The sequence below is a fragment of the Chiloscyllium plagiosum genome, unplaced genomic scaffold (assembly GCF_037043375.1).
Source record: "Chiloscyllium plagiosum isolate Xiang-an unplaced genomic scaffold, Cpla_swu_hap1 HiC_scaffold_53X, whole genome shotgun sequence".
NCBI lineage: Eukaryota > Metazoa > Chordata > Chondrichthyes > Orectolobiformes > Hemiscylliidae > Chiloscyllium > Chiloscyllium plagiosum.
Window position 1 is genome coordinate 8332260 of NW_028270191.1, and position 14243 is coordinate 8346502.

General features: G+C 45.8%; 1 protein-coding gene across 4 annotated transcripts in view; it reads left to right on the forward strand.

The window, feature by feature from the left end:
• The window catches only part of LOC122543389 (rho guanine nucleotide exchange factor 25-like), a 373207-nt gene that overhangs the window by 355595 nt on the left and 3369 nt on the right, over nt 1–14243 (forward strand). For all 4 annotated transcript variants that reach the window (XM_087985590.1, XM_043682070.2, XM_043682071.2 and 1 more), the window contains 2 exons: nt 9182–9362; nt 12526–12770. In XM_087985590.1, coding sequence (XP_087841716.1) covers nt 9182–9362; nt 12526–12770 — 426 coding nt within the window. The remainder of the gene's footprint in view (nt 1–9181; nt 9363–12525; nt 12771–14243) is intronic.

The following is a 14243-nucleotide window of genomic DNA, read 5'->3' on the forward strand; positions in this document are numbered from 1 at the left end:
GTCAGTGCTGAGGGAATGCCGCACTGTCAGAGGGTCAGTGCTGAGGGAGTGCCGCTCTGTCAGAGGATCAGTGCAGAGGGCATGCCACACTGTCGGAGGATCAGTGCTGAGGAAGTGCTGCACTGTCGGAGACTCAGTGCTGAGGGAGTACCGCACTATCAGAGGTTCAGTACTGAGGGAGTGCCGCACTGTCAGAGGGTCAGTACTGAGGGAGTGCCGCACTATCGGAGAGTCAGTACTGAGGGAGTGCTGCACTGGCGGAGATTCAGTGCTGAGGGAGTGCCGCACGGTCGGAGGGTCAGTACTGAGGGAATGCTGCACTGTCGGAGGGTCAATACTGAGGGAGTAAGTACTGTTGGAGGGTCAGTGCTGAGGGAATGTCGCACTGTCGGAGGGTCAGTACTGAGGGAATGTCGCACTGTCGGAGGGTCAGTGCTGAGGGATTGCCGCACTGTCAGAGGGTCAGTACTGAGGGAATGTCACACTGTCGGAGGGTCAGTGCTGAGGGAATGTTGCACTGTCGGAGGGTCAGTGCTGAGGGAATGTCGCACTGTCGGAGGGTCAGTACTGAGGAAGGTCACACTGTCGGAGGGTCAGTGCTGAGGGACCGCCGCACTGTCAGAGGGTCAGTACTGAGGGAATGTCACTGTCGGAGGGTCAGTACTGAGGGAATGTCGCACTGTCGGAGGGTCAGTGCTGAGGGAGTGCCGAACTGTCAGAGGGTCAGTACTGAGGGAATGTCGCACTGTCAGAAGGTCAGTGCTGAGGGAATGTCGCACTGTCGGAGGGTCAGTACTGAGGAAATGTCGCACTGTCGGAGGGTCAGTGCTGAGGGAGTGACGCACTGTCGGAGGGTCAGTGCTGAGGGTGTCACGCAATGAGGCACGTTGGAGGATTTATCTGTAAAAATAAATAATTATTCAGAACCATTGACTCAAATAAGTAAGAATACCTTAACATACTGAACCCAGTATCTTTATGTGCCCTAAATATGGTGTCACCTGTATCTTTCTGGCTTGTAAGGAACTTTATTCTCAAATTGTATTAGTTTTTCCGTCATAACTCAATCTGTTTCCTGAATTATAAGAGCCAGGTTGTGATTAAAAGGAAAACGCAGACCGACATGGAAAGCTGTTGTTGAGTGTCCCTTTGTGTCAGCGAGTTGAGGGCACGGTGCATGAAGGTTATTCCATGTTGATGTTGATAGTTGGCAGTGTGATGGAGAGGGTCACACAGATAGACTGTGTCAGATCCTTATGGGATGACCCTGGGCCAGGCTCTCTCATCACCAATCCTTCCCATTTTAAAATGTCCATGGAATAAAGTACATTTTACTTTACTAAAGTAAAATTTTACTTTACTAAAGTACATTTTACTAAAGTCTGGGCGGCACGGTGGCACAGTGGTTAGCACTGCTGCCTCACAGCGCCAGAGACCCGGGTTCAATTTCAGCCTCAGGCGACTGTCTGTGTGGAGTTTGCACGTTCTCCCCGTGTCTGCGTGGGTTTCCTCCGGGTGCTCTGGTTTCCTCCCACAGTCCAAAGATGTGCAGGTCAGGTGAATTGGCCATGCTAAATTGCCCGTAGTGTTAGGTAAGGAGTAAATGTAGGGGAATGGGTGGGTTGCGCTTCGGCGGGTCGGTGTGGACTTGTTGGGCCAAAGGGCCTGTTTCCACACTGTAATGTAATCTAATCTAATCTAATCTAATTTTATCTATTGTGACTTGGAGACAGTCAGGACTGCAGATGCTGGAAGCCAGAGTCAGCAAATGTGAAGCTGGAAAAGCTGGCCAGACAGCATCTGAGCAGCAGGAAAGTCCATGTGTTGGGCCGAAACCCTTGACTTTTCTGCTCCTCAGATGTTGTCTAATCTGCTGTGTTTTTCCAGCTTCACATCTATTGATTTTATTTGTTGTCTTTCATTCACGCTTTCTCAAAAAGCATTAAAACTTACTTCAGAACACTTAAACTAAGGACATCCAAAAAGGACAGTCTGCTCAGGAGGTGGATCGGCTTGACAGGAGGGTAAAGAGTTGCACTGCCCTTACACACCACCTAGTGGCTAGCTTCATGGTAGCATGAACCAGAGACTGAGCAATGAGGAGCTGAGGTACCTTCCTCACTAGCGAACAATGTTTAATGCATTGCAGGAAAAGAATAATTTGCATTCACCATGCTGTCAGTAGATGAAACAAAATGGATCACAAATACCTAACAGCACCCCTTTAGCTGTGCTGTTGCTAGGTGACAGAATCTGTGAGAGAAGTTTTCAACCCTCCTTCCAATATTCTTACTCCACCTGGAGCTCTCCCTCTGGTCTCTGATCTGCCCTCTTTTCCTCAGGTGCGACCCTAATCTTGTCATCGAAGGGAATAAGGGGAAAGGGGGCAATTGTCACCTGGAGTGCCAGCCTCTACCTGGCAAAGGTTGAGTGCCACCTCTCAGACACTCCCTTCCATGTCGCCTTAAACAGCAAGCTGCTATTTCCAGGACTGTCACTGGCCTCTGGAGATTTCCCTTATACAGCTCCCTACCTCGTAGAGCCCCCAACCCCACACAGACTTCTCCTACCACCTTCCCAAAATCCACACACAGGCCTGCCCTGGTACATCCATCCTGCTCCACTGAACTTATTTCTTCCCATCTTGACTGTTTCCTTTTCTGGTACAGTCTCTTCCCAGCTCCATCTGTAATTCTTCCAAACCTCTCCATCACCACTTGCTGTTCCCCAGCCCTAACCATCTCCTCTTTGTTGTGTTATTTCCAACAGTCAGTATACCTTGAGGAGACATACACATGATATTATCACTGTTTAAAAAAATGTGACCCAAGGGTATAAAGATCTCAAACTCCATCTTAACCCAGCACCACCTGAAGCATAACATGTTACTGGATGCATGTTGTAATAGAGGCATAGAGATGTACAGCATGGAAACAGACCCTTCGGTCCAACCCATCCATGCCGACCAGATATCCAACCCAATCTAGTCCCACCTGCCAGCACCCGGCCAATATCCCTCCAAACCCTTCCTATTCGTATAACCATCCAAATGCCTCTTAAATGTTGCAATTGTACCAGCCTCCACCACTTCCTCTGGCAGCTCATTCCATACCCGTACCACCCTCTGTGTGAAAAAGTTGCCCCCTAGGTCTCTTTTATATCTTTCCCCTCTCACCCTAAACCTATGTCCTCTAGTTCTGGACTCCCCCATCCCAGGGAAAAGACTTTGTCTATTTACCCTATCCATGCCCCTCATAATTTTATAAACAAGGTCACCCCTCAGCTTCCGACGATCCAGGGAAAACAGCCCCAGCCTGTTCAGCCTCTCCCTGTAGCTCAACTCCTCCAACCCTGGCAACATCCTTGTAAATCTTTTCTGAACCCTTTCAGGTTTCACAACATCTTTCCGATAGGAAGGAGACCAGAATTGCATGCAATATTCCAACAGTGGCCTAACCAATGTCCTGTACAGTGACAACATGACCTCCCAACTCCTGTACTCAATACTCTGACCAATAAAGGAAAGCATACCAAACGCCGCCTTCACTATCCTATCTACCTGCAACCCCACTTCCAAGGAGCTATGAACCTGCACTCCAAGGTCTCTTTGTTCAGCAACACTCTCTTCGACCTTACCATTAAGTGTATAAGTCCTGCTAAAATTTGCTTTCCCAAAATGCAGCACCTCGCATTTATCTGAATTAAACTCCATCTGCCACTTCTCAGCCCATTGGCCCATCTGGTCAAGATCCTGTTGTAATTTGAGGTAACCCTCTTCGCTGTCCACTACACCTCCAATTTTGGTGTAATCTGCAAACTTACTAACTGTACCTCTTATGCTCACATCCAAATCATTTATGTAAATGACAAAAAGTAGAGGACCCAGCATCGATCCTTGTGGCACACCACTGGTCACAGGCCTCCAGTCTGAAAAACAACCCTCCAACACCTTCTACCTTTGAGCCAGTTCTGTATCCAAATGGCTCGTCCTCCCTGTGTTCCATGAGATATAACCTTGCTAATCAGTCTCCCATGGGGAACCTTGTCGAACGCCTTACTGAAGTTCATATAGATCACATCTACCGCTCTGCCCTCATCAATCCTCTTTATTACTTCTTCAAAAAACTCAATCAAGTTTGTGAGACATGATTTTCCACGCACAAAGCCATGTTGACTATCCCTAATCAGTCCTTGCCTTTCCAAATACATGTACATCCTGTCCCTCAGGTTTCCCTCCAACAACTTGCCCACCACTGAGGTCAGGCTCACCGGTCTATAGTTCCCTGGCTTGTCTTTACCACCCTTCTTAAACAGTGGCACCACGGTTGCCAACCTCCAGTCTCCGGCACCTCACCTGTGACTATCGATGATACAAATATCTCAGCAAGAGGCCCAGCAATCACTTCTCTAGCTTCCCATAGAGTTCTAGGGTACACCTGATCAGGTCCTGGGGATTTATCCACCTTTACCTGTTTCAAGACATCCAGCACTTCCTCCTCTGTAATCTGGACATTTTGCAAGATGTCCCCATCTATTTCCCTACAGTCTATATCTTCCATATCCTTTTCCACAGTAAATACTGATGCAAAATACTCATTTAGTATCTCCCCCATTTTCTGTGGCTCCACACAAAGACCGCCTTGCTGATCTTTGAGGGGCCTTATTCTCTCCCTAGTTACCCTTTTGTCCTTAATGTATTTATAAAAATCCTTTGGATTCTCCTTAATTCTATTTGCCAAAGCTATCTCATGTCCGTGTTTTGCCCTCCTGACTTCCCTCTTAAGTATACTCCTACTGCCTTTATATTTTTCTAAGGATTCACTCGATCTACCCTGTCTATACCTGACATATGCTTCCTTCCTTTTCTTAACCAAATCCTCAATTTCTTTAGTCATCCAGCATCCCCTATACCTACCAGCCTTCCCTTTCACCCTGACAGGAAGATACTGTCTCTGGATTTCATTATCTCATTTCTCAAGGCTTCCCATTTTCCAGCCGTCCCTTTACCTGCGAACATCTGCTTTCGAAAGTTCTTGCCTAATACCATCAAAATTGGCCTTTCTACAATTTAGAACTTCAACTTTTAGATCTGGTCTATTCTTTTCCATCACTATTTTAAATCTAATAGAATTATGGTTGCTGGCCCCAAAGTGCTCCCCCACTGACACCTCAGTCACCTGCCCGGCCTTATTCTAACAGCTTAATTTGAGCTCATTTATGTGCCTGTAAATGTAACATTTGTATTATAATGAATGTCTGTTGGATTTTTTAATGCCATGATGTGCTGTTTCTTTGACATCAGCTTTGCCATAACAGGTAAAACATCCTTTTGGAAGGCGAATTCGCCTCACTCTCCTCACTGGGTGTGGAATCCCTCAACACCACTGTCTGCCACCAGGGGCTCTCTGCTGAAAAGTCAAGCCAACCCCATCCGCCCACACCCTCCTTCACTTGGCTGAGCTCAGTCTCTCATCAATCCACTCCCTCCAAAGAAAAGGTGTTGCTGTGGGGACCGGCCCAGATCCCAATTGTGCCTGTTGTTCTGTGGTATATGTGGAACCCTCCTTGTTCCGAATCTATTCCCTCCCCTCATTAATGATTGGATTGGATTGGTGCCATTTCCAGCTGTCTCTCTGAATAGGAAGATTTTATCAACTTTGTTTCCAATTTCCACCCTTCCCTGACCTTCTCATCACATTCTCTTCCCTTCTCTTCTTTGACTTCTCAGTCTCCATTTCTGGGACTGGGCTGCCAATGGATATTCGTTACATGCTCACTCACTCCCACAGGTCCCTCAAAGACACTTCCTCATACCCTTCATCCATTAATGCCTCTATTCCATTGTCCCAGTTTCTCCATCTCCACCTCATGTGTCCTGATGCTTCAGTGCCGCTGCCTCTGGTATGACTTACCTTTCTGCAAAGTAAATTGCCTACAGTGGTTGACAGGTTCTTTAGCTGTGCCCACATTGTTCCCCACATTTCTGCTCATACCCCTTCCTCTCTTTCTCTCTCAGAAACAAGATCAGCTCCCGGGTGTCCTCACTTTCCACCCACATGCATGTATAGTGAATCGGCCTCTGCCATTTCCCTCAGTTCCAGCATGACATTCTTCGTGAATACATCACATATTCCCCCTTTGACGTTTCATTCCCTCTACAATATCTCTGACTACTCAGTCACCTCCTACAATCCCATCCTTTCCCCTGTGCTTATCCATGTCCTTTTATCTCATCCCTCCTCACCACCTGAGGCTCCAAACACTCCTTCCAGGTGAAGCAGCAACTTACTTGGAATTCTTTCAACTCAGTATACAATATCCACTGCTCGTGATGCAAGCTGCTCTGTCCATGTTATATCTGCCAGTCAGTATGTAAGTCTATCTTCAAGAGATTAAATATGTCACTCTACTTCTAAGAGATATGCTTATGACATAATCACTGTATCATAGCATGTGACCTGAGGAGGGATGATGATCTCAGACTCCATTGTAACTGAAATCGCCTTATGCATGACATGCTATTGAAAGCATGTTCCACTATGTCGCCTAATAGCTTAATGTTAGCTGAAACACTGGTGTGCCTGTGAATGTAATAATTGTATTGAATAGTTAATTGTAATAAGCTTCTGCTCACAATGGCTTCTGTTCAACACTGGCAAGATCAAATGGCAGTCTCGGTGACTATTTCATTCGCCACCTTCTTCCTGCGCTGACCTCTCTGTCCTTGACCTGCTGTATTGTTCCAATTAAGCTCAAAGCACAGCACCTCATTTGTCAATGAAGGTATGAACTTCCCTGTTGGAGCGAAGGCCTGGAGGCCAGTGCAGCTACCAACAAAATGTTAGGAAATAGCTTGGTACTTTGATTCTTTTTTCTCATCTAGTCTGAGCTGTTTGTTTACTCTTCGATCTGTAGTCCATCTTTTCCTGTCATGGTTTGTTTGTCATTTTCTGAATATTAAGCCTCTTTCGTCCTTTTTAAAGGCACTGTCTTGGTGTCATAGAGATGTACAAGCAAGGAAACAGACCCTTTGGTCCAAATCGTCCATGCCGACCAGATATCCTAAATTAATCTAGTCCCACCTGCCAGCACCCGGCCCATATCCCTCCAAACCCTTCCTATTCATATACCCACACAGATGCCTTTTAAATGTTGTAATTGTACCAGTCTCCACCACTTCCTCTGGCAGCTCATTCCATACACGCACCACCCTCTGTGTGAAAAAGTTGCCCCTTAGGTCTCTTTTATATCTTTCCCCTCTCACCCTAAACCTATGCCTCCTAGTTCTGGACCTCCACACCCCAGGGAAAAGACCTTGGTTATTTATCCTATCCATGCCCCTCACGATTTTATAAACCTCTAGAAAGGTCACCCCTCAGCTTCTGATGCTCCAGGGAAAACAGCCCCAGCCTGTTCAGCCTCTCCAACCCTCCAACCCTGGCAACATCCTTGTAAATCTTTTCTGAATCTTCTCAGTTTAGGCTCCAACCAGAGGAAAGGGTAAAGAGAGAGAAACTAATCAACTAATTTATTCATTTATAATGTCTGAATGAGATCAGCCCAATATTCCATAGCCAAGCAGCCACACTCCTAATCAATGCAACCTTGCCACATCAACAGCCCCCTGTAGCACCATGATAGTTTTGGTGGTCTGTGTTCCAAACAAAGTTATACAATGTTTGCAGGTGAATAACTAACAGAACCTAAATTGGAGCAACTGGCCTTTTGTCAAGCATGATCGTCCTTTCAGAAACCCTACATTGGCCGCTTCTAACTATTTTCCCTATATCTAGATGTTCAGTCATTTTAGCTACAATTCCAGATTACAGTTTTTTATTTCCCAACCTGATGTAAACTAACTGGTTTGTAATTACTTGGGTTTGTTCTGTCTTCTGTTCTGAAGTTGCAGATTGAATTGGTCATCCTCCAATACACAGCGACCCTCAGTATAGAAAATAGGAGCAGGAATAGGCCATTTGGCCCTTCGAGCCTGCTCCCCCATTCAATAGGATCATGGTTCATCATCCAACTCAGTCTCCTGTTCCTACTTTCTCTCAATGCCCTTTGATCCCTTTAGAATCTCCTTTGAAAGATTCGATATTTTGGCCTCAGTGACTTATCGGAGAATTTCACAGGATCCCCACTCTCTGGGTGAAGACATTTCTCCTCAGCTCAGGCCTAAATGGCCTTCCCCCGTATCCTTAGATTGTGGACCCTGGTTTTGGATTCCCTGGTCATCGGGAACATCCTTCCTGTGTTTACCCTGTCTAGTCCGGTTGGAATTCTATAGGTCCCCTTTCATTCAGTAGACCACTAGAGAAACCATTTCTCCGGCTATGGCCTTTCCCGTAGCAGCCTTGAATGTACTTTGGTCAGCATGGACCATTTTGAGCCAAAGGGCCTGTCTCCGTGCTGTAGCACTCTATGAGGCATTGAGCTGGACAAATCCGTCTGACATATTTATCCTCACATCCTTCATCATGTTTCCATTCAATTTACAATTTACTTTGCACCTAGTGACCTTCACATTTGTAAACACTGAAGTGAAGGACTTAAGTATCCTCAATAATTTTCATAACCACTCTCCATGATCTTTGTGCTCCTCCAATTTTGTTTGTAGTGATTGTAATGAAGTCATCCAGCTGGACATCATAGAATATAAATTCCCTGATTGTGGTCAGCTAAATTAACAGCCCCAAAGAAGGAATGTCAGGGATATTGAATTGCTGAATGCCTGATTCGGTGAGATGCAGTGCTTTTGTCAAAGGCTGGGCATTTGTGAAGAAAGGGTGATTGGTAATGGGATGCTGGCCTCTGAGGGGTTATTTCATTCTTACCCAATTTTAATTGCTCCGCCATTAGTGGCTGTGCCTTCAGCTGTCTGTACCCTGAACTTCCCTCCTTAAACCTCTCCACCTTCTACCTGCTTCTTCTCATCAAACTTCTTAAACCAGCTTTTACTCTTCCTGGTGTAAATTGTGGCCCAATTCCAAATGTTGTATGTAGATGCTCCAGTGAACATTTAACTACACTCATGGCATTATCAGAATGTAATTGTTGTTGCAATTCTCAGCCCAAAATACTAGGTTTAGCTCCACACTTCAGAGAGTGTGGAAAGGGCTGGCGAAAAATGCTCGTCCTGTAATTTACTGAGTATTTTGTTTCTCTTTCTGAAATGCAGGTTAGCTGCCTGGGCCTTGAAGACACTGTGGACAACGACCCTTGTAAATTTGCCTTGACCTCACGTGGGACAGATGGGAATGTGGTGCGATACGTCTTACAAGCTACTAATCCGGAAATCCAGCAGGCCTGGGTTTCAAACGTTAGTCAGATCCTGGAAACGCAACGTAACTTTTTGAATGGTGCGTGGAAGGCCAAGGGTTACTCCTGAATTAGAAAGAAACCTCTGTCCAGAGGGTCTTTTAAGTGTTTATTCTTTCACAGTTATGTGAGTGTCAATGACTGGAGCAGCGTTTTTTTGCTCATCCCTAATTCCCTCTTGAGAAGGTGGTGATGAGCTGCCATCTTGAGCGACTGTAGTCCATGTGGTGACTGCAAGGTTAGTTTGAATGTGAACCTGGGTTCCCAGCTATCGCTCCAAACGAGCTCATGTTCCTGATTTTTATTGTCACCGTGGAAGGGGCCCCACCATTGCCATTCTCGCTGCTCTCTCTGACTCAAAACTGAGGCCCTTGCCCTCTCAGGTGGATGGACATTGATGTGCAGCAGAGTTGAACATGGTGTCATGGGTAACATTTATCCATCTGTCAAACATTGCAAAGAAAACCGATGAGGTGTTACACCCGTCAGCGCTGTTTGTGGGATCTTGCTGTGCACAAAATGATTGCCACGTTTGCAATGTTGAATGACACTTCCAAAAGCACTGCATTGGCTGTAAAGCATTGGAGACATGTAGAGTGATGACAGGAGTGCCACACAGTTGTCCTCTAGAAAAGGGGAAAACCAGTGGGAGCCCAGAAGCAGAAAGTTTTGTCGATCACTAGTACCGTCCCTATCTCTGGGCAAGAAGTTCATGTCCTGCTTCAGAGCTTGTTGGGTTAGGTTAGGACAGGACTCACAAAAAGGTGGCCAAACAGGCTGATAGTCCTCCTCTAAATCTTTCCAATGTGCCTGATAGTGACTGGGAGAGATAGGTGGTCAGCTATATTGCAGTGCCAAGCATCAGCATAATCTAAAATATCTCTAAGGTATTTCCCATGGTCACCAATGGGACCACGCTGCAGATAAAGTGGAGACATTAGTTGGAATATCCCAGAGCCCATTAGATTCTGGAAGAGTTCCAGCAGATTGGAAAAACGCCAATGTGACACCCCTGTTCAAGACTGTGACCAGAGACAGAAATCAGGAAACTATAATTAGCTGTTGTTGGGAAAATGCTAGTGTCCATTATCAAGGAAGAAATAGCAGGTCAGTTAGAAAAGCTTATTGCAGTCAGAAGGAGTCAACATGATTTTGTGAAAGGGAAATCATGGTTGATGAATTTACTTGAGTTCTTCAACCCTGAGTTGAGGGTGGTGGGGCTCTGGAAGGCATTGCCTGGGAGGGTGGTTGAGGGGGGGAACCTCAGACCCTTTAAAAAGTACTTGGATGAGCACTTGAGGTGTCATAACTGCAAGGCTATGGGGCCTAGTGAAGGAAGATGGGGCTAGTGTTGGTAGTAATATATTTTTTGGCAGTACAGATTTGATGGGCTAAAGGCCTCTTATGTACTGTATGTTCCTATTGTTCCATGAAGGGGAACTAGTAGATGTAGGGTATTGGATTTCCAGAAGGCATTCAATAAAGATGCCATGTAAAAGGTTACTGCACAAGATAGGAGCCCACAGTATTGTGGGTAATGTATTTGCATGGACTGAGGGTTAGTTAATACACAGAAGACAAAATCAGGATTAATGGGTCTCTTTCAGCTTGGAAATACATAACTAGTGGAGTGCCACAAGGATCAATCCTAGGGCGTATATTTACTCTCAATATTGGAAGAGGGGGCAGATCGTAATGTCTCTAAATTTGCTGAAAATAGGTGAGAGGGCATGTTATGGGAAGGAATCTGCAAGGGGATCTAGCTAGGTTGAGTGAGTGGCCATAAACATGGCAGATAGAGTTTAATGTAGGAAAGTATGAGCTCACACACTTTAAAAAGAATTAAAAGTCAGACTGTGATTTAAATGGAGAGAGAGAGAGTCCAGAACAAAGGACAGTGCAGAGGGATCTGGGTGTTCCTGAGCATGAAACACAAAACATTAACATGGGGCCAGCAATAAGAAGGGGAATGGAATTCTGCGTGAGAGTGGCTCGAGTTTTAAAAAAACAGGGAAGTCTTGTTACGACAGTAAGGGTGTTGGTGAGGCCACATCTAGACTTCTGTGTACAGTTCAGGTCCCTGTATTTCAGAAAGGATGGACTGGTATTGGAGACAGTTCCAAACAGATTCACTCAGCCGATTCCTGGGCTGGAGGCATTGACTGATCAAGAACAGCTAAAGAGGTTAGGCCTTTATTCATTAGAGTTTAGAGGAATGAGGGTGATCTTAATAAAACAGACACAATTCTGAGGAGGGGGGTAACAGGGAAGATATTGAGATGTTTCCCCTCATTGGGGGAATTTCGAACTGGGGGGGCACAGTTACAGGATAAGGATTAAAACTGAGAGGTGAAGGAATTTCTGCTCCCATTGTTCTTATTGTTATTGTCATTTGGCTTAAGTTTACAATCTGATACACTCCCATTAATTCCTTGAAAAGTGTTGAGGTGGTGAGAGATCCTGATCTGCTCTTTTATCTTCCTTTTTCTTTCTCACTCTGTCTTTCTCTCTCTTTTTCTGCATGGCCCTCCCTAACTCATTAATTGCCTCTCATCCTGTACCCCCCGAGATCCCTGCACTCCTCCATTTCTAGACTCTGGTACATGACTGGTTTCCATCACTCTAACATTGCTGCCAGGGCCTGAAACCCTGCAATCCCCTCCACATACCTCTCTGCCTCTTGACCCTTCTCTCCACCTTTAAGATGCACCTTACAGTCTATTTGAGGAAAATGGTTGTGTAGTGATAATGGGAGATGGGTTCCACTCCCACATTGGTAGATGGTGAAACTAGAATTCAATATTAAAAATAATATCTAGAATAAAGAGTTGGCCTAATGTTGACCACCATCAATTGTCAGAAAAATCCCATTTGGTTCACTACTGTCCTTTAGGGAAAGAAACTGCCATCCTTACCAGATGGCCTACATGTGACTCCAGACTCACAGCAATGGTGATTGACTCTTAACTACCCTTTGGGCAATTAGGCATGGGCAATAAATGCATGAATGAATTAAGAAAAAGCATTACCTTTTCAGCCAAAGTTTTGGTGCCTTACCTTAGTATTACCTTTTGCAGCTCAATGTCACATTGTGTATTTTTACATTCATCTGCAGTGCCTTGGGGGCACTGTGCAGATGCAGTTGTTGTTGCATGGAAGAAGGTTTTGATGTGAAGTATAAAGCCTTTCATTCTGTTTTCACAGCTCTGCAATCTCCGATTGAATATCAAAGGAGGGAAAACAAATCCAACAGCTTGGGAAGACCCCGCGATGCCAGGACAGCACTCTCCATCTCAGCTGGCATGAGGCCCCATTCTTCTGCATCCATGGACAGGAACCAGTTTCCCTCAATGAAGGCCTACAACACCTCACTGCCAACATTGTTTCTCCCGCCCAGCAGGACTGGCAGTGCCACCCTGGAAACAAATCAGCTGCCATGTCATGGGAAGGTAAGCTCCACTTTCTGAAGGGGCCTCGTCAGCAGTGCTTTCCAAAGGATGAGGTTGGGACTCCTTCCCTTGCCCCCCCCAAAGAAAATGGTCTGTGAGCTCAGGGGCAACAATGGGCATCGCCTAATAACCTGCTTCTACCAGGTCTATATTCCTTCCAGCCCCTGCTACCGCCACTCTCAGTTCTCATTGGGTGGAGGGGTCGGAACAGTTTTTAAGCCTCGAATTGGGGTCACTATGGGAAAATGTTGGGGATTATTGCTTTGAGGCGCCATTTAATGTGTCCACGCTTTTTTTTCTATGACTCAGAGCTCCAGTTTGGCAGGAGGGCGGGCAGGGGGGTTGTAATCATCCTGGGGTCCTTTCTCATCGTCCCTTATGTAGTATGTTTTGTGGACATCAGGTAGGAGAGGTGTTCGGTAGTGCCCAGTGCCAGTGGGAAACATTCCCAAGCAAGGAATGAAGTGGGATGGTTTTGTCACTGGCAGAGTAAGATTGCTATAAACAGGCCTGAAAAGTTCCAAGGAGACTGGAGTTGGTTAACGTGGTGCCACTGTTTAAGAAGGATGGTAAGGACAAGCCAGGGAATTATAGACCAGTGAGCCTGACATCGCTGGTGGGTAAGTTGTTGGAGGGAGTCCTGAGCGACAGGATTTACACGTATTTGGAAAGGCAAGGACTGATAAGGGATAGTCAACATGGCTTTGTGTGTGGGAAATCATGTCTCACAAACTTGATTGAGTATTTTGAATCAATGAGGGCAGAGCAGTGGATGTGATCTATGTGGACGTCAGTAAGGTGTTCGACAAGGTTCCCCATGGGAGACTGATTAGCAAGGTTAGATCTCATGGAATAGAGGGAGGGCTAGCCATGTGGATACAGAACTGGCTCAAAGGTAGAAGACAGAGGGTGGTGGAAGAGGGTTGTTTTTCAGACTGGAGGCCTGTGACCAGTGGAGTGCCACAAGGATCGATGCTGGGTCCACTACTTTTCATCATTTATATAAATGCTTTGGATGTGACCTTAGGAGGTATAGTTAGTAAGTTTTCAGATGACACTAAAATTGGAGGTGTAGTGGACAGCGAAGGAGGTTACCTCAGATTACAACAGGATCTTGATCAGATGGGCCAATGGGCTGAAGAGTGGCAGATGGAGTTTAATTTAGATAAATGTGAGGTGCTGCATTTTGGAAAAGAAAATTAGAGCAGGACTTATACACTTAAAGGTAAGGGCCGAGGGAGTTTGCTGAACAAAGAGACCTTGGAATGCAGGTACATAGCTCCTTGAAAGTGGAGTTGCAGGTAGATAGGATAGTGAAGAAGGTATTTGGTATGCTTTCCTTTATTGGTCAGAGTATTGAGTACAGGAGTTGGGAGGTCACGTTGCGGCTGTTCAGGACAGCGGTTAGGCCACTGTTGGAATACTGCATGCAATTCTGGTCTCCTTCCTATCGGAAAGATGTTGTGAAACTTG